The sequence below is a fragment of the Entelurus aequoreus genome, linkage group LG05 (genome assembly GCF_033978785.1).
Source record: "Entelurus aequoreus isolate RoL-2023_Sb linkage group LG05, RoL_Eaeq_v1.1, whole genome shotgun sequence".
Lineage (NCBI taxonomy): Eukaryota > Metazoa > Chordata > Actinopteri > Syngnathiformes > Syngnathidae > Entelurus > Entelurus aequoreus.
This window is the reverse complement of record NC_084735.1, coordinates 34,927,960-34,949,765: the sequence shown is the minus strand read 5'-3', so window position 1 is coordinate 34,949,765 and position 21,806 is coordinate 34,927,960. Positions and strand designations below refer to the sequence as shown.

The window sequence follows — 21,806 nt, the reverse complement described above, 5'->3', positions numbered from 1 at the left end:
CACATTTATTTGTGTAAAATGTAATAACATTCAAGTAAAACAAGTTAAGGGGTCGCCAACAGGTAGCAGGTGGGCTAGTACGAGTTCACCTAGGGTATAAAAAAAAGTTCATAATGTCTATTACAGGTTTTTTTATATCGGTTCAATTTACTGTTCACTGCACTATTTGAGCAGACGTCTGCTTCGTAATAACATTAATGCTGCACTCTGCTTCTTTCTACTCCTCTTCAAACATTTTGAAAAGAGAAACTGGAAATTGTAATGTATCATGTTGTAACTGTATGCATGTTCGAAATAAACCTTAACCATAAACATTTTCTATTATTTTATTTATAATTAGAAGGTGACACTAAAACACAGAAGGTGAACAAACTTTGAATGAGAAAATGTTACCAAAGTAATTATTACACAGCAAGGGCCTGATTAACTAAAGGTTTGCACATGCTAAAACACGTGCAAACGTGATAGCACACACAAATCTTATCTACTAAACCTCTGCAAAGTGGATTGTGTCTGTTATGTGAGCAGAATAAGGTGCGCAATCCATTTTGTTTCTGTCTTAATTAATAAGCAAAATATATGCTTATCATCAAAACAGCTACAATACTGGGTAGGGAAAATGCATGTATAATTATTTAGCCTGCGCAATGTGATTTATCAACTCTCGTCACAGTTTTACAAGCACTATTTAGCGTTTTATTTAGCGCCACTGAAAAGTATGTGTGTGCAAAATGACACAGTCACACACTCAGCCGCAGGATTGGTGCTCGTGCAAGAAAGACAGATGAGGAACAGAGAATGTGTGTGTGCGTCAACATATTTGCATGGTCTGTAAGAAATGAAAAATATTAGACATATCGGGGGCGGCACGGTGGCACAGGGGGGTTAGTGCGTGTGCCTCACAATACGAAGGTCCTGGGTTCAATTCTGGGCTCGGGATCTTTCTGTGTGGAGTTTGCATGTTCTCCCCGTGACTGCGTGGGTTCCCTCCGGGTACTCCGGCTTCCTCCCACCTCCAAAGACATGCACCTGGGGATAGGTTGATTGGCAACACTAAATTGGCCCTAGTGTGTGAATGTGAGTGTGAATGTTGTCTGTTTATCTGTGTTGGCCCTGTGATGAGGTGGCGACTTGTCCAGGGTGTACTCGCCTTCCGCCCAAAGCAGCTTAGATAGGCTCCAGCACACCCGCGACCCCGAACGGGACAAGCGGTAGAAAATGGATGGATGGATGGATAGATATATCGCCTTTTCAGCAACATCCTTTACAATTTTTTACTGCATGCTGGGTGACTTAAGAGGCTGATTAGAACAAATTCAATTGATGCGTTTGGTGTCTGCCCGCATTTCTTTAATCACACGCAACACGCCCACTAATAGTAAACACCATTTTTTAGATTTAGCACGTGGTATTTGGATCTTAGTAAATCCGGTCCTAAGTGTAAACATGTAAAATACACGTCATGGCCTGCAAATCTCAATCCAATTGAAGATCTGTGGTGGAAATTGAAGAAAAAGGTATTTTCATATTTTCCCTCAGAATTGAGTTATTCCATAACTATTTTCACTCTGCTTAATATAAAAATGAAATTGTTACTGACTTCCACAATTTATATTCTTGATTTATGTTTGTGTTTCTTAAAGTCAGAAAGTTGCCATTTGAAAATTACTATAGTTTTCTGTCATGTCTGTTATCTTTTTTTTTCTTCTAATATTTAAAAAAAACTGATTGAACATCCTCCAAGACTGGTGTTTCCATAATTTTTGCCAAGGGTTTTATATGTGTGTTCTTCAAATTAAGTCCAATAAAGTTCAAGACAAATGTGTGAATTTAAGTGACTTTTAGTGTGCATTTGCTATAATATTCTCACAATAGATGAAAGTCTTTTGATCAGCGATGACGGTTTGAAATACAAAAAACAGTAGAGTTTTCGCCACGTTATTGATTAAACCCCCAACGTGTACAACCTTTGAGAATGCTGTAACTGATATTACCTCCACTAGGCGGAGCCATTACCCTCCACTTAATGTAAGTCAATGTTGGCCTTCGTGGTCAAGACAGAACTGAAACTTCAATTAATGTTTTTGTCTCTTCTTTCCACATTAAAACGTAACATTCTAATCCACACCTCATACATAGTTTATTTGTTGTGCGCCGGTATCTATTAACCAAGAGGGCTTTGTGCCTGTAACAGGGATCTGGGGCGATGAGAGCCGGTAAAGGTGAAGACGGGGTGAAAGTGACAGCAGATGGTTTGCTGAGCACAGATGCACAATAGGCTGCTGGCTGTTTGTCCATCAGGGCCATAATGCTCGGTGGTGGAGGCTCAATAATAGCTGCACATAGTCTGCAACACGATAGGCTGAAGGGACAGGAAGAAAGACAGGGAGAGTTTGACAACTAAAAAAAGAGGTAGGAATCCCTCCATTTTCCACCCCGCCTTAAAAAGTCACCTCTGCATGATATATTATATGTTGAGTCATACAACCTTTGGAGACTAAAATAAGACAAAACCACCCAGCTGACAGTTTACAACACGATTATGCTTGGATTTCTGGTTTCCTTCAATAACACGTCACATGTTGAGAATTACTTTAAGGATTCTGATACAATTTTGTGGAGATTAAAGGCCTACTGAAATGATTTTTTTTTATTTAAACGGGGATAGCAGATCTATTCTATGTGTCATACTTGATCATTTCGCGATATTGCCATATTTTTGCTGAAAGGATTTAGTATAGAACAACGACGATAAAGATTGCAACTTTTGGTATCTGATAAAAAAAAGGCTTGCCCCTACCGGAAGTAGCGTGACGTAGTCAGTTGAACATATACGCAAAGATCCCTATTGTTTACAATGATGGCCGCATGAAATGAGAGAGATTCGGACCGAGAAAGCGACAATTTCCCCATTAATTTGAGCGAGGATGAAAGATTTGTGGATGAGTAAAGTGCAAGTGAAGGACTAGTGGGGAGTTGAAGCTATTCAGATAGGGAAGATGCTGTGAGAGCCGGGGGTGACCTGATATTCAGCTGGGAATGACTACAACAGTAAATAAACACAAGACATATATATACTCTATTAGCCACAACACAACCAGGCTTATATTTAATATGCCACAAATTAATCCTGCATAATAACACCTGCGTGTTTGTTATGCTAGCTCCTAGCTCCTCTGCTAGCTCCTAGCTCCATAGAACACGCCAATACAATTCAAACACCTGATCAACACACACAATCACTCAGCCCAAAAGACCGTTCACCTAACCCAAGGTTCATAAAGCTTATATATTTTTAAAAAGTTACGTACGTGACGCGCACGTACGGTACGGTACGTGTTATGCTAGCTCCTAGCTCCTATGCTAGCTCCTAGCTCCATAGAACACGCCAATACAATTCAAACACCTGATCAACACACACAATCACTCAGCCCAAAAGACCGTTCACCTAACCCAAGGTTCATAAAGCTTATATATTTTTAAAAAGTTACGTACGTGACGCGCACGTACGGTACGGTACGTGTTATGCTAGCTCCTAGCTCCTATGCTAGCTCCTAGCTCCATAGAACACGCCAATACAATTCAAACACCTGATCAACACACACAATCACTCAGCCCAAAAGACCGTTCACCTAACCCAAGGTTCATAAAGCTTATATATTTAAAAAAAAGTTACGTACATACGCAAAAAAAAGTTGCGCACATACGGTCAAGCAAACAAATGTTTAGAAGCCAAAGCTGCATACTCACAGTAGCACGTCTGCGTCTTTGTCATCCAAATCAAAGTAATCCTGGTAAGAGTCTGTGTTGTCCCAGTTCTCTACAGGCGTCTGTGTATCGAAGTCAAAAGTCCTCCTGGTTACAGTCTCTGTTATCCGAGTTCTTCCATCTTGACTGCATCTTTCGGGAATGTAAACAAAGAAGCGCCGGCTGTGTACTGTTGTGGCTGACTACGCTCGAAAAATACGTCCATTTCGCACCGACAACTTTCTTCTTTGCTTGCTCAGCTTCCTTCTCCATAATGCAATGAACATGATTGAAACAGATTCACGAACACAGATGTCCAGAATACTGTGGAATTATGAAATGAAAACAGAGCTTTTTCGTATTGGCTTCAATGTGGAAGGCATACCCGTGTTCGCCGGTCTACGTCACGCGCATACGTCATCCTCAGAGGCGTTTCGAACCGGAAGTTTAGCGGCAAATTTAAAATGTCACTTTATAAGTTAACCCGGCCGTATTGGCATGTGTTATAATGTTAAGATTTCATCATTGATATATAAACTATCAGACTGTGTGGTCGGTAGTAGTGGGTTTCAGTAGGCCTTTAATGTCACACAGACATGTTTATTTGCAAAATCTATGATTAACTCAATTTGAGATTGAGTCCTCCCAAGTTTTTTTTTAAAGAATCATGCAAAAATAGGTTTTTCTTTTTAGACATTTGCGTGTCCATCACATGCACACACATTGTAGTGGCGTTTAAGAAGAAGTAATTAAGGTTAAGGAAGGAAAATCTTGAACAAGGAAGGAAATTGCTCTTACAGGATGTGCTGGACAGAAATAGGAGCACATTCTTTTTGCGTTCGATACAGAAAACAACACTGAATGATGCAACTTGCAGATATATGTTTTGTGCTGTAGCGATATAAAGAAGCACATTTATGTCTTTCACATGTAAGTGGACACACATGTTGCTGTGATTTATGAAGGCCCACAGTGACATTGTCATCCTCGTGCTGGAAATTCCGTCTGAGCACACTTGGAACTCTTAAATATGCACAATGACGACAACAATTTAAAATACAGAACTATTGTTCAGATACAGAACTATGTTTCTAATAGGACATAATGGATATAAAAAAGATTCCTCTCTGTCAAAACTGTAGCTTGGGATAGGCGATATGGCCTCAAATCTGTATCGTGATAAATATTGCAGTCTCCTGCGATAACAGTATATATCACAATAAATTATTTGTATATTAGAACCATTTTTAAACGGGTTACAAAGGCTCCTCATTTAGCTGCTGATGAATGCAGTAACATATTTCCTCATTTCCGGTTGTATTAATTTCTCAAAACTATTATTTATCTACTTACTAATTTACTGTCACTATCTGGTTAGCTGCCTGTTGTAACATGGTTCTAACATTAAATTATACATTTTTTGATCACAATTATAATCAGACCAAAACACAGGATGGCGGTGCAACAATATCAATTAAATATTTAATACATCATTTTTTACGGCGTGGCGATGTTGGTAGAGTGGCCGTGCCAGCAATCTGAGCGTTACTGGTTCAATCCCCACCTTCTACCATCCTAGTCACGTCCGTTGTGTCTTTGAGCAAGACACTTCACCCTTGCTCCTGATGGGTCCTGGTTAGCGCCTTGCATGGCAGCTCCCGCCATCAGTGTGTGAATGTGTGTGTGAACGGGTGAATGTGGAAATAGTGTCAAAGCGCTTTGAGTTCCTTAAAAAAAAGGTAGAAAAGCACTATAGAAGTACAACCCATTTACCATTTACTATTGGCTCTGATTTAAATTCTTTTTTTTTGCCCTGTAAGGCCTCTTGTTTCCAGGAAATTATTTTCTGAGTTTGTAAACAATACAGTTAAAAATACCAAATGACAAAAGATTTTTTGAGAATAAAAAATATCAATCCAACCACTGTAGTATCAAACCATACAATTGGTATCGTTTACATTCAAGATCTCTAGCTTGCATGTTTAGTTTTTCCTCGTTTTCCAGTGATAATACTACTTGTAGGAAACATAGTTTATTTTCTGTAATGGATTGCTGACTTACAAATGGCTTTGCACTGTGGAGGGACATTAGCCTCTAACAAGAGTGCTCCATTGCATTGAGGACGCAATCATCGCTGTCACATTTGTGGGACAGAGCTAGAATGTGTCATCAACATGTATTTTCACGATATAATGATAGTAATAAAAGCTCTTTCGCCAGCCAGATTAAAATAATTTATATCGGATGTATCGTCTATATCGCACAACACTAAATGTAGAAATAATTTGTTCTCTGTATAGAAAATTTAAGTAACATTTTACGATTCTGTTCAGGCTAGTACTGCAGTAGCCATGCAACAAAGGGCGCCGGCATCTTGCACTGATGTCACGTTATGTATACTGGACTGTATGCTGTATTGTTATGCATTTTCTTATTATGTATTTGTTCAATAAATGACAGAATTAGAAGGAATCAGATGTGTTTTCCATGGAAACACTATTTTTAGATTTTACAAAATACAGGTTAAAAAAATGTATAAATATTTTTGGACCAAAAATGTGTCATGATCTCATGTGACGGTTTGGACTTTATTGTTAGTTTCCTGAGTTGTTGTATTATTTCTTGTCAAGCGCTCTAATTTTTGTTTTCCATTTACTGTTTTAATTCACCCGTTAGATGAGTGCCCGCTACCTCCCCTGTCAATCAGGACACACCTGTCCTTGGTTGACAATCAGTATGCTCTAGATCAGTGGTTCTTAACCTGGGTTCGATCGAACCCTAGGGGTTCGGTGAGTCGGTCTCAGGGGTTTGGCAGAGACACACCCGACTCATCGTGTAAATAAAAACTTCTCCCTATCGGCGTATCATGGATATCCCAAACAATGTTCCCTCTAATTTTTCATACACGTGAGCAAACGCAAAAATTCCTTGAGCATTCAGTGGAGCACATGTGAGCGACGTCAGTTGTGCACATGCACTGTGGCCACACCAGCAGCACACCTGTCCCAAACCTGACTAAATAACAAGCTGAGATAGGCTCCAGCACCCCCCCGCGACCCCGAAAGGGACAAGCAATCGAAAATTGATGGATGGATGTTTTATTATTATAATCAAATGACAGCAGTCATTTCCATGAGATTATTTTATAATACAAGTGTTTTGGCCCACTTACAATGACAATAACGTGTTTTTCAGGAGCTGTGTACTAGTATTGTATGTCTGGGTGGAAAACGAAGAAAAGGAACAGACTTTGCTGTGAAAATGACACGTGAGTGGCACTTGCCAAGGTGAAGCCACACACATCTGAACTGGTCTCTGAAAGGCAACAGCAGAAGTCACACTGATTTGCAGGTGTGTAATTTGTTGTGAGTTTGTGCACTGTGTTGGTTTTGTTCTTTGAACAGAGTGATGTTCTTACACGGCTCATTTTGTGCACCAGTAAAAAAAACATAACTTTGTCTTGAATTTGAAGAAAAAAAAACATTTTATTTTTCACTAAAGAAAGGTTCGGTGAACGTGCATATGAAAACGGTGGGTTCGGTACCTCCAACAAGGTTAAGAACCACTGCTCTAGATGTGGCTGAATCATTTTGCGTTGTAAATCCACGTGTTACTTTGTGTTTTCTGCTTCCTGCGCTTCCTTGTAGCACGTCCTGGTTTTTGTCAGTAAATAAAATTTTTCCTGCGTTATGTCTGCCGTCTCTGCATTCTGGGGTTCCAGACCTACAGAAACATACATACCGTATTTTTCGGAGTATAAGTCCCTCCGGAGTATAAATCGCACCAGCCGAAAATGCATAACAAAGAAGGAAAAAACATATATAAGTCGCACTGGAGTATAAGTCGCATTTTATGGGGAAATGTATTTGATAAAACCCAACACCAAGAATAGACATTTGAAAGGCAATTCAAAATAAATAAAGAATAGTGAACAACAGGCTGAATAAGTGTACGTTATATGACGCATAAATAACCAACTGAGAACGTGCCTGGTATGTTAACGTAACATATTATGGTAAGAGTCATTCAAATATCTATAACATATAGAACATGCTATACGTTTACCAAACAATCTGTCACTCCTAATCGCTAAATCCCATGAAATCTTATACGTCTAGTCTCTTACGTGAATGAGCTAAATAATATTATTTGATATTTCACGGTAATGTGTTAATAATTTCCCACATAAGTCGCTCCTGAGTATAAGTCGCACCCCCGGCCAAACTATGAAAAAAACTGCGATTTATAGTCCAAAAAATACGGTAACACAAGTAGCTAATTTGCAAGGGCTAAATCATAAATATGCAAAGATCCAATGTATATTTTTCTTCTCTCCTCTCACATTATTTCTTGTCTTCGCACCTCTTATTCAGTCAGGTATTTATTTCAGAAAATGTTGCCGAAAGTAAAAAAAAAAAAAAAAAGAAGCAAACCAAGAAGTGCTGGATTGAACTCTTGGGCAGGAGCCTTAGATCTTGCTTGTTTTGTTGAGTTCAGCGATTCAAGCTTCAAAGTTTGGTGAGGCTTAATAGGCATTATTTTTCCAAAATGTTAGTTCATTTCTAAACGGTATGCATAGAGGCAATCATCTTAAATGGTGTGGCTGTATTGTATTGTATTGTATTGTAGTTGTCTAATGCATCATCTTCCGAACTGACATTAGTTTATTTAAATGTGTCAACAGGAACACCTATTATGCAAAGGCATGTGAACACAATGTTTGCTGTGTACATTTGGGCCTAAATCATAGCTCACATAATCGCCTATCCAGAAATGTTCCTCAAGGGACTGCTTGGCTTTGATAGGAAGACAAAACAATACCAATCACTTTTTTACCCCCATAGAAAACAAATGATCAACTATTGTCTCATTGTATGAGTTTCTATTGAATGGAAAATTGAGAGTGGCTGAAACAAGTAAGGCTAGCAGGACCATGTAATAAAATGACTGATTCAAACATATCTTTTACGCTGCACTTTGATTAACAGTTTCGAGGATGTATGCACAGCATATGCACTTATAATGTTTTCATTGCTCAGTAGAAAAAAATATACTTACAGGAAATAAGTAAATTGATGAATGCTGCTCTGCTTTTTCTATACCGCTTGTTCTAATTAAGGTGACGAGTGAGGTGGAACCTATGCAGCCCCAACCCCAGATGACTTCGGTATCACATGACACATATTGACAATTCATTAATTTTAGCTATGGGCCACAAAGGTACTTGCCAAGAGGGCGTCGCAAGAATAAGGTGGTGATGGGATATAGCTCTGCGCTCTTTAGGTCATAATACATGTGTCATATGGGCTCCCTCTACAGCACAGGTGTTAAACGTACGGCACGCGGGCCGGATCAGGAGTGTGAACAGGTTTTATCCGGTCCGCGAGATGAGTTTGCTAAGTTTAGAAATAAGCTGAATTTTTTTAATGAAAGAAGCTGCTGTTCTAAATGTGTGCACTGGATGTCACAATAGCAATTGCTAGAGCGTGCATGACTTCAGAGGGGGCGCGGCTATGCGCTCTGTTAAGATAGAGGACTGGGGCCACATTATCTAGCAAACAAAAATATGCTGAGATGCTGTAATTTAATTTTGATATTATCATTCCATTTTCTGATAGATTAAAATTCAACTCCATCAGAGCATTTTAAAACTCTGCCAAACTCAATTCCACCTATTTGACTGGTAAACATTATCACATAATTTATTCAGAACGTTTAAATCACGACAAATGAAGATAGAATACTATTAACCTCAACATGTAAGTGTAAAAAAACATTATAATTTGTATATTTTCAGATTGTGCTTGTTCAATTTTTAAAAAAAAGAAAACAATATGAAATAGTTTTTATTTTTAAGTTATCATGCCATGATTTTACCAGTCTGGCCCACTTGGGAATAAAATTTCCTCTGTGTGGCCCCTGAGCTATAATGAGTTTTGCACCCCTGCTCTACAGGATACCGGCGTCCCCCATACATTTTGTGGCAAGCTTGAGTAGCACAGGATGTGGTCAAGGGAAAACTTGAACTTACTTTGAAATGAATTTTTTTTATTTAAACGGGGATAGCAGATCCATTCTATGTGTCATACTTGATCATTTCGCGATATTGCCATATTTTTGCTAAAAGGATTTAGTAGAGAACATTGACGATAAAGTTCGCAACTTTTGGTCGCTGATAAAAAAAGCCTTGCCTGTACCGGAAGTAGCGTGACATCACAGGTTGAAAGGCTCCTCACATTTCCCCATTGTTTACACCAGCAGCGAGAGCGAGAAAGCGACGATTACCCCATTAATTTGAGCGAGGATGAAAGATTTGTGGATGAGGTACGTGAGAGTGAAGGACTAGAGTGCAGTGCAGGACGTATCTTTTTTCGCTCTGACCGTAACTTAGGTACAAGCTGGCTCATTGGATTCCACCCTTTCTCCTTTTTCTATTGTGGATCACGGATTTGTATTTTAAACCACCTCGGATACTATATCCTCTTGAAAATGAGAGTCGAGAACGCCAAATGGACATTCACAGTGACTTTTATCTCCACGACAATACATCGGCGAAGCACTTTAGCTACGGAGCTAACGTGATAGCATCGGGCTTAACTGCAGATAGAAACAAAAGAAATAAACCCCTGACTGGAAGGATAGACAGAAAATCAACACTACTATTAAACCATGGACATGTAACTACACGGTTAATGCTTTCCAGCCTGGCGAAGCTTAACAATGCTGTTGCTAACGACGCCATTGAAGCTAACTTAGCTACGGGACCTCACAGAGCTATGCTAAAAACACTAGCTATCAACCTACGCCAGCCAGCCCTCATCTGCTCATCAACACCTGTGCTCACCTGCGTTCCAGCGATCAACGGAGCGACGAAGGACTTCACCCGATCATTGATGCGGTCGGCGGTCGGCGGCTAGCGTCGGATAGCGCGTCTGCTATCTAAGTCAAAGTCCTCCTGGTTGTGTTGCTGCAGCCAGCCGCTAATACACCGATCCCACCTACAGCTTTCTTTTTTGCAGTCTTCATTGTTCATTAAACAAATTGCAAAAGATTCACCAATACAGATGTCCAATATACTGTGGAATTTTGCGACGCAAACGTCATCATACATAGACGTTTTCAACCGGAAGTTTTGCGGGAAATTTAAAATTGCACTTTATAAGTTAACCCGGCCGTATTGGCATGTGTTGCAATGTTAAGATTTCATCATTGATAAATAAACTATCAGACTGCGTGGTCGGTAGTAGTGGGTTTCAGTAGGTCTTTAAAGAAGTGCTTTTTTACAGTAATAACTCGTTTATCGTGTCTAATTGATTCCAGGCCTAACCTTGGTAAACAAATGTTCACGCAATAGGACTAGGATTACTATTAATAGATCAAATATTTTCATAGTAAGGGTCTTTTTTATTAAAATCCCAATACCACCCGCTAAACCGTGTGTACAAACAATAAAATTGTTTGTACTATTAGTGGGCGTGTTGCTGAGTGTACGATTGAAAATGGCTGCAGACATCCTTATTTAAAATAAGTTTTTGCGTGGACTACGCAGCTTTTACCACAGAGACTCTAGATCATTTGCTGCACATTCATGTTATCATGCTCCTACTTGTAGCGTTTTGCTATCAAACAAGCAGCAGACATGTACCGCTTTTTTGAGGCATTTTAGAAGCAGTCCTGTGCATCCACAATGAAGCACTTTTTTTGTGCGCCGCTGATGCGCTCATGGACAAGAGGCTGCATTTATGTGCTAAGATGCAAAAAAATGCATATTTCAAGGTGTTTTTTCATACATGAAACATGTTATAGTATTTATTCTAAATGAAAAAACTAACACAACTAAAAAAAAAAAAAAGCCAAAAAACGCATTTAATGTATTCCTTTTAACCAGCCTCTTAACTCACCCAGCATGCAGCTATAAAATTATAAAAAGATGTTGCAGTGTCTATGATATCCATCCATTTTCTACCACTTGTCCCTCTATGTATAATAATTTTAATTTCTGACAGACCATGCAAATAGGTTGACACACACACACACACACACACACACACACACACACACACACACACACACACACACACACACACACACACACACACACACACACACACACACACACACACACACACACACACGCACACACACACACCTTCTCTTCTCTGTTCCTCATCTATATTTGCAGCACAAGCACCGACCTCACAGCTGTATGTGTCACTGTGTCAGTTTGCACTTACTTTTCAGAGATGCTAATTAAAAAGCTAAATAGTGCTCGCAAAACACTGATGAGTGTTGATAAATCACATTGCGCGTGCTGTACAATATATTTGCATCTTCACCTCCCAGTATTTTGGCTGTTTTCTACTCAGCATATATTTTTGCATATTAATGACGAAAGAGACGCAAAATGGATCGCATGCTTGCTCATCCTGCTCACCTAACAGACGCAATCTACTTTGCACACGTTTAGTAGACCCGTTTTGCGTGTGCTATCACGTTTGCACTAAGGCTGCAACAACTAATCGATTAAATCGATTATTAAAATAGTTGCCGATTAATTTAGTCATCAATTCGTTTGGATCTGTGCTATGCGCATTTTTTTTTGTTTTGTTTTTTTTTTTAATTAAATTTTTTTTTTTTTTTTTTTTTTTAATAAACCTTTATTTATAAACTGGAACATTTACAAACAGCTGAGAAACAATAATCAAAATAAGTATGGTGCCAGTATGCTGTTTTTTCCCCCAATTAAATACTGGATAGAATAGAAATGTAGTTTGTCTCTTTTATCCGATTATTAATCGATTAATCTAAGTAATAATCGACAGATTAATCGATTATCAAATTAATCGTTAGTTGCAGCCCTAGTTTGCACGTTTAATAGGACAAGCAAACCTTTCATAAATCAGGCCCTTAGTGCATAAAAAACCTCATTACCACCTTCTAAATATGTTTGTCACCTTTACACTCGTTTTACTCAGTATAGTAGCCTTGAGTGTGTTCTACCTGCTGATACCATAGAATTCTCAAAGCATCACGGTCACTATGTAAAAATGCCTCGTCACATCCTGGGTAATTTCTCTATGTTAGAACTTGGTCAACTTGACAGTTGCAGCGAAGTTAGCCACCAACATTAGCCGCGTCATCCGTTGTGTGTTTTGTAATCCCACATTGCTCACGTCTTCGGCTCACCAATGTCATGTAGCGCTATGTTATGGATGTCGGTGTTTGTCTCCACTTAGTAATGCGTGACATTAGAAATGTTGTTAGTATGAAATGGCACGCCGCGTACCATCGAGTCCTGCAGTGTTAATACCGCCGTTGTCTTTTGAAATCGCTCACATCAAAGGCCCACTATTATGGAGAAGTTCTATGAATGAGGCAGGAGTTGAAAATGAAAAACATAAATAGTTTTATTGTACTCGCCGCTGAACTTGAGATAAACAAGTCCAGTTTGGTGACTATCTTTTATCGTTCGCCACAGCATAATAATTGAAAATTCTGTAATACATATAAGACATAAATAAGACTTAAAGGGATTTTAAGGAAATATTATTTTATTCCCGCCGTCTGTTTTGAAAATTAACCGTTTTAAAATACTAACACAAAATAAACTATTATCTGCTTGTGTAGAACACATACACGCAAACAAGGTTCGATTTAGGAAAAAGCAATGATAAAAGCATGGGAATGGTTGGTAGTCTAAAAGCACTAAAAAAGTCACACTACACGTAAACATTGTAAAACCAAGAAGCAGTGTTGACTTGCTTTTCATTCAATTCAATTGCGTTGTATTGTTGTACAATGACAATAAAGCTTCTAATTGTTTCTGCTAAAAAATCCCTGAAATTGATCAAAAATACACTTACATTGCAACTTAAATTCACGATATGTATGTTAAACATGTGAACGTTACAAAAAGAAGAACACTATTAATATTACTACAATGTAGTGACAGGCAATCAAAAACATTGTGTTAAATATTTTTTAAAAAGTGGATTAAACATTAACTGTTTTTACACAAAGCATTTATCAAAACTCTTGTAATATGGAAAATAAACTAAATATATTTTCCTGAAAATCTTACAATCCTACAAAGTAGACATTTAAAGTTTTAAAGAAACATGGGAAGATTTGAAAAACTTTAGCATTATTAGCTCTAAACATTTACCATTCATATGATGTGTTCATATTTTTTAACTGCATGATGTGGCTTAAAACCTAAATTAAACCATTCCATCAACGACATGACTGTAGTATAATTTGTAGTGTTGTTAAAACTATTGTTGCATAGTACATTTTGATGTTGGTCAAAAAATATATACACTATATGTTGGTGGTATTTAAATTAAATATATATTTTAGAAACAAAGAAAGATTTATTTTTTAACTTTCTTAGTTTGACTAAGATATAAAGTAAGATTAAATAGAGCATTATAAAACAGATATTGTTACAACATTTTCTTGAAAAAAGTGGACAGTGTTAGGATTAGGTAGGAACTGACGAAATGTTGAGATGCCATTGTATAATCAGCTGTCTCAGCATCATCCAACGATGGGGAGCGGGGTTACATTCAATCATGAAGGATGTAACTATTCTGATTCCTATGACAGAGCAAATTTGATTTAATTAAAGAAATAATATTAAACATACATTACAATGCTCTCAAACTGCACTGTCACTGAGGGGATGACTGAGGTTGGGTCCTGGTGCAGTTAAAATCTGACAAAATGCCGTGATGTTGTAATCCACTGTCTCAGTATTTGTCTAATGATAAAGAGCGTGGCTGTATTCAATGATCAAGGGAAATAACAACATTTTATTTAATTAACTGGATTAAACATATATTAACTCTATCATAAATATATATTTTGTCATTTATAATGCTCTCAAACTTACAGTTGCTGCCGGAGTTACAACTCTTGGTCCTGTGACGACTGAAGGTTGCATTGATGCTGTTATATGGCTAACCCCTCCATGGGCTACAAACCTTTCATTGTTTATCTCAATCAACAGCTGTCAACATTGGTTTTAAACTGCAACAGACAAGGGGGTGAGGACCCCCACAACCCCCATTGTAGAGCTTTAATAACAGGTCATCGTTATCTCAATCCACTGAAAATGTTATAAAACAGGGACGGAGGGGCACCCCCACTTTCCTGTTTAAACCACTTAAACCCTAACTAGGGACAGGAGACCCCCTTCAAGTCTACATTTAAAACACACAGTGACTATAGCTGCAATAACTTTCCTGTTAAATTAAATATAGTAAATATATGGATTATTTGTAAATCTTTTGAAGACCTGTCAAATTAATTACCGGTATATTAAATATATAGATGACATAGAGACATCTTTCATACATTTTCAAAACAATTGACATCTGACAAATTATACTGTTAGTATCAGACTGTCTGTAAAATACATGATAATCTGTAATAGATTGATCTGTCTAATCATAGCCTGATGTCAGAAAGCAGGACATACACATCGAAAGCCAGGGGGCGTGACTTTAGTTTTTATGTATTATTTTTTCGTATTAAATGTATATAACGCCATTACTTTGATTAACAGTTTGACAAAAAGTGGGTCCTATAATCTCTAGTATTATTTCCATTTAATCTTGGCATGGGCATAATATCACTGTTACATGCCGTAACATAACTGCTGCTTAAAGCCTGAATCGATCAGGGAGTGTGCAGTTGTACCTAATGTTGTGATCGGGTGAATCTATATATTGTTTATGAAGTTTATTTTCGCCCGTGTTTGGAAAAAAAATAACAGCAAAGACTTCAAGATACTGTATATATTCAAACAGTGTACCTTTTCAAAAGATAAATTATAATACTTTTGGAGAGGGTGGGGTGTGGTTTCATTTGCAATCTGGGAACGCCTCCAGAATCTAACTTCTTGCAAACAGACAAAAAAACTGGTTCTAAAAGTGACTTTGGAACAAAATCTAAGCAAATTTTACACAAAAGCATATTCAATTAATATTATTTAGACCGGGCAGCACGGTGGGCAGCAGTTAGGGCATGTGCCTCACAATATGAAGGTCCTGGGTTCAATCCCCGGGCTCGGGGTCTTTCTGTTTGGAGTTTGCATGTTCTTCCTGTGACTGTGTGGGTTCCCTCCGGGTACCCCGGCTTCCTCCCACCTCCAAAGACATGCACCTGGGGATAGGTTGATTGGCAACACTAAAATTGACCCTAGTGTGTGAATGTGAGTGTGAATGTTGTCTGTCTATCTGTGTTGACCCTGCGATGAGTTGGCGACTTGTCCAGGGTGTACCCCGCCTTCCGCCTGAATGCAGCTGAGATAGGCTCCAACACCCCCCGCGACCCCGAAAGGAACAAGCAGTAGAAAATGGATGGATTGTTTAGACCACAAGAAAGTGTTTTAAATGTAGAATAAAATCATCATAGGTCGTCTTTAATTCAATACTTAATTTAGGGAAAAATATGTAGGGGCGCCGTGGCTTGGTTGGTAGAGCGGCCATGCCAGCAACTTGAGGGTTCCAGGTTCGATCCCTGCTTCCGTCATCCTAATCACTGCCGTTGTGTCCTTGGGTAAGGCACTTCACCCACCTGCTCCCAGTACAACCCACACTGGTTTAAATGTAACTTGGATAATGGGTTTCACTATGTAATAGCGCTTTGAGTCACTCGAGAAAAGCGCTATATAAAATATAATTCACTTCACTAGAATGTGATTTTTTTTTTTAAGTGTATTTTCTAAAAGCAGCACTGTAAACACTAACACAGCACAAAAGAATAAAGGGTCACCAGCTCAAACCACTATCCCACTCACAGTGGGATCAACACAAGCACAAAGCATGACGAGGGTCTTGCAGAGGGCGCCACTAAAGCGTCTCACTCCCGTGAGACAACTCTATGAGCCTAACATGCATTTTTTCTGGATGTACCCGGAGAAAAGCCATACAAGCACAGGGAGAACATGCAAAGTGAAAGAGTAAAATATCTATCTATCTATCCATCTATTGTTCGAGTGTTATTAATGTGGATTTATTGTTGCTTGTACCCTCCTACGTTGCAGTAAATTGTCATACTATGGTCATCATCACACTTTTCCTTGTTCTCATCACTTGCATGCATATAGTGACTTAACAAAAATGCAATAAAATAAATAAAAAGGCAAAATAAAACAAAAAAGCACAGGAATAGGTGTTACTCTGGTCGTGTTTTTCAAAGTGAAGGCATTAAAAATTATAAAAGGTTTTTTGTGATCAATTAGTAACAGAAATCTGTAGGAAGCTTACATCCTACCTAAAGTACTGGAAGGAGCCTATAAGCCACATCCTATTTGAATCTGTCTCAGCTTGTGGGAGAAAAGGGAGGGAGCAAACTAAACTGGGAGGGAAAGAATGTTTTAGGATCTTCTAAGTTTTTTCAATGTTTTGTTACTCTCTCATTTGGAGCTGCTCGCAACATTTTCCACTCTCTGTTTCTTTGGCACAGCGTTTGCATTATCCACGGCAGCATACTTTCCCATGTTTTTTTTGGTTTTTTTTCAAGCTACTTGTGACGTGTTCGTGGAGTTCCTGCCCTTGTTTCATGCAGCTCAGTTTAGAGAGAGGCTGAAGGGGCTTTGGAGAGGCAGACATATATTTGAGCCCTTAAAGGGGAAGGCGAATCCAAGATTTTTAAACAAGAGGAGTGGTTTTTGTATCCTCCCATGCAGGGGATTGCCAAGCAGGACGTGGAGAAAGGCTGAGAGAAGGTGAAAAAGGAGAGAGAAGCTGTCTTGCTCTGTGGCCCTCGGGCAACGTTGAATGAAAGGTTGCCGTTAAGGGGTCTGCCTGACACGAGAGGAGGAGCTGCAGCCCAGGGGGGGAACCTACACTTCATCCTTCTTCAAGCAACTACAGCACAGTATGAGGTACCAAGGCAGGGTAAGAGCCACAACCTTGATGCCCCTTGTGTAGTTTTGGATTAAAAATAAACAATGCTTCCACAGTAAATGGTTTTGGGTGGGTGGTGGGTATGGTCCAGCTGTAGCACCAAACTGCCTAGGAACAACAGCGTGGCGGGGCTGACCAAATATGGAAGATTATCTGGAAGGAGTCAGCCCAGGCAGAGTTTAGTCATGAGGCCATAACCCAAGTCGTTCTGTGAGGTATCGGGAAAAACCCAGCACATTTCACCACATGAAAGCCACATCAAGCACTATGTTGCATTGCTGGGCCTCGCATGTACTTCAAAAGGTGCAGAGGCTTCATTACATTTGTGTTGTCGTCAAGTATTTCTATTTAGGAAGTTTACATGAAATATGTAATAACTAGGGATGTGCTGATCGATCAACTATTTGGACAATTTTCGTAAAAAAGAATGTGATCGGCCATTGCCGATTAATGCCTTTTAATGGCGATCACTAATGCTGATCCTCTCTGGATGACAAGCCGCTAGCAGCTAATCATTTGTCTCCATACACAGTGGGGAGCCGCTTCCCTAAACCAGGGATTTGCATCTGCTTTTTAACCCTGGGGTGAGAAAGGTTTGCATTTTTAAAAAGAGTTTAATAATTTCAGACGGTCTGTGAGGCCGTGAATGCGCACAGGCTGATGTTCTGAAGCGCAAGGAAGGCAAGTAAAAGAGACTGAAAGCCTGTTTGTTCAGTGTGCAACCCCTTCGGTTAGCTAACTATGAATACTAGTCAAAAAAGAAAAGAGAAAAGAAAAAAGAGTTACATTCTACATAAATAGATTGCTTTTCCTGTGAAATAAAAAAAGATGAAAACTTAAAAGTTTATAAACTGTGATAGCTTTTGCGGCTCAATACTATTTTTCTTATTCTAAAAAATGTCTCTTTTAATAGTAAAGGTTGCAGACCCCTGCCCTCAACCAAAAATAATCACCTCCATTACGGAAAATAAACTGTATTTCTTAGTATTTTAAGTATCATTACCATGTACTATTATCACTGGAAGGCTAGGGTAAACATGCTACACACCATGAAAAAGAGGCATGCTAGTAGCTAAGCTAAGTTAAGCAAATAAATAAGTGCTTAGTAAAGTTTAAGAAGTGCAGATGGAAGCAGGTTGCAGCAGAAAGTCAGCAGATATTAACAAGAAATGAACAAGTAGATTAATAAAAGTTAGAGAGAAGATAATAACATCTGTAGGTGTGTCAGCATCGTCACAGTCAGTACACGACATGAAAGAGGAGGATCGGCTCAATTCATAAATTGGTGGTGTCGATATTAAAGGTAGTATCATTATATGATCGGTACTAGGATGATCAGATCAATATTTTTAATTTCTCAAAATCATTTTTGGTTGTTTTTGTTAATGTTTACCAACTCCCTGGACACAAGAGGACTTTGAGGACAAAAACCAAAGGATTTACAGTCAATGAGTAGTACATAGTAGTTTTTGCTTTTGTTTATTTATTGTTTACTATTGACTTTGTTCTGTTCAAACAATTGTATGCAATAAAAGAGAATAAGGAATTAGTTTAAATATTGCGTTGATACTGTAAATAGAGCTCACAATAAATAAAGTGAGAAATATACAAATAATACAAACCCCGTTTCCATATGAGTTGGGAAATTGCGTTAGATGTAAATATAAACGGAATACAATGATTTGCAAATCATTTCCAACCCGTATTCAGTTGAATATGCTACAAAGACAACATATTTGATGTTCAAACAGATAAACATTTTTTTTTTGCAAATAATCATTAAGTTTAGAATTTGATGCCAGCAACCCGTGCCAAATAAGTTGGGAAAGGTGGCAATAAATACTGATGAAGTTGAGGAATGCTCATCAAACACTTATTTGGAACATCCCACAGGTGAACAGGCAAATTGGGAACAGGTGGGTGCATGATTGGGTAGAAAAGTAGATTTCATGAAATGCTCAGTCATTCACAAACAAGGATGAGGCGAGGGTCACCACTTTGTCAACAAATGCATGAGCAAATTGTTTAACAGTTTAAGAAAAACCTTTCTCAACCAGCTATTGCAAGGAATTTAGGGATTTCACCATCTATGGTCCGTAATATCATCAAAGGGTTCAGAGAATCTGGAGAAATCACTGCACGTAAGCAGCTAAGCCCGTGACCTTCGATCCCTCAGGCTGTACTGCATTAACAAGCGACATCAGTGTGTAAAGGATATCACCACATGGGCTCAGGAACACTTCAGAAACCCACTGTCAGTAACTACAGTTGGTCGCTACGTCTGTAAGTGCAAGTTAAAACTATCCCATGCAAGGCGAAAACCGTTTATCAACAACACCCAGAAACGCCGTCGGCTTCGCTGGGCCTGAGCTCATCTAAGGTGGACTGATACAAAGTGGAAAAGTGTTCTGTGGTCTGACGAGTCCACGTTTCAAATTGTTTTTGGAAACTGTGGACGTCGTGTCCTCCGGACCAAAGAGGAAAAGAACCATCCTGATTGTTATAGGCGCAAAGTTGAAAAGCCAGCATCTGTGATGGTATGGGGGTGTATTAGTGCCCAAGACATGGGTAACTTACACATCTGTGAAGGCGCCATTAATGCTGAAAGGTACATACAGGTTTTGGAGCAACATATATTGCCATCCAAGCAACTTTACCATGGACGCCCCTGCTTATTTCAGCAAGACAATGCCAAGCCACGTGTTACATCAACGTGGCTTCATAGTAAAAGAGTGCGGGTACTAGACTGGCCTGCCTGTAGTCCAGAGCTGTCTCCCATTGAAAATGTGTGGCGCATTATGAAACCTAAAATACCACAACGGAGACCCCCGGACTGTTGAACAACTTAAGCTGTACATCAAGCAAGAATGGGAAAGAATTCCACCTGAGAAGCTTAAAAAATGTGTCTCCTCAGTTCCCAAACGTTTACTGAGTATTGTTAAAAGGAAAGGCCATGTAACACAGTGGTGAACATGCCCTTTCCCAACTACTTTGGCACGTGTTGCAGCCATGAAATTCTAAGTTAATTATTATTTGCAAAAAATAAATAAAGTTTATGAGTTTGAACATCAAATGTCTTGTCTTTGTAGTGCATTCAATTGAATATGGGTTGAAAATGATTTGCAAATCATTGTATTCCGTTTATATTTACATCTAACACAATTTCCCAACTCATGGAATTGGGGTTTGTACAGGTGATTGGTATCGGTATTAGTATCGGCCAATCTCACTCATGGATGATCAGCATAAGCATAAAACCTTGACCGGACATCCCTAGTAATAACCTGACAAAAGAAAATGTCCAATGCGGAGGACAGTAGTTCTGACAAACAGTTTTGCAACTTGCAATGAGCGTGATGAAAGTAAAATGTTGAACTTGTGACTGCACAGCAGCTCAAAACAATGTTTGCTGTGTTGTGTGATGGCACAAAATAGTCTAGTTGCCTGGAGACCCTTGATGTTTATCAGGCAAAGCCCTTCTTAAGTTAGTACGAAAAAAAACAAGAGTTTATTGAAGAAACATTGAGGAATGACGTTATGGTGCAAACACACTGATAGCTTGACAGCTGATGCCCGTCTGCAAAAAGCATGTGTGACTAAGTTTAAAGGAGGAATGAGTGATTACGTTCAAAGGAGGGGCCAGGTTGTTCTTGCCAATGGCTATCTGGCTCTGTGCAGTCTTGTACTGAGGTATGTCTCATCAGGATAGGTATGCCTACCTGTACCTTTGTGAGTTTTTTGGTGTCAAATTCAAGGTAAAAGATGAGGGTTCTTAACTATAATCCTATATCTTGCATCCTGAATCGTTTGATTGAAAATCATGCACCGCTATTGCCACACAACAACAAAAGATTCAGTTGCTTCATCTGACCGCTTGCCCCAAACCCGACCCGAACATTCTTTCCTTGTGTTCTTTGGAAAATCTGAGGGCCAACTGGTGATCACATCTGTAGGGAGCCCACCTGCAGGAATGAGAGAACAATGCCCCAAAGTGAAGCCACGAGGAGTGGTGACTTTCCTTTGCTCTAACGCCTTGGCTACCTTCCACTGTTGTCCTCTTGTTTTCGCAAGGATTTCCCTGCAAATGCTGCAGTCAAGGGGAAAGGCCTTTCACCGACACGGAGTGAGCAAATGAGCCCCCTG

General features: G+C 39.1%; 1 protein-coding gene across 2 annotated transcripts in view; it reads left to right on the top strand.

The window, feature by feature from the left end:
• Positions 1-17,154: 17,154 nt before the first annotated feature.
• The window catches only part of LOC133650567 (unconventional myosin-Ic-like), a 38,821-nt gene continuing 34,169 nt past the window's right edge, over positions 17,155-21,806 (top strand). The window contains exon 1 of one of the 2 annotated variants that reach the window (XM_062047952.1): positions 17,155-17,654. In XM_062047952.1, coding sequence (XP_061903936.1) covers positions 17,637-17,654 — 18 coding nt within the window. In that variant the 5' untranslated portion in view covers positions 17,155-17,636. The remainder of the gene's footprint in view (positions 17,655-21,806) is intronic. The other variant, XM_062047953.1, reaches the window with a different exon arrangement.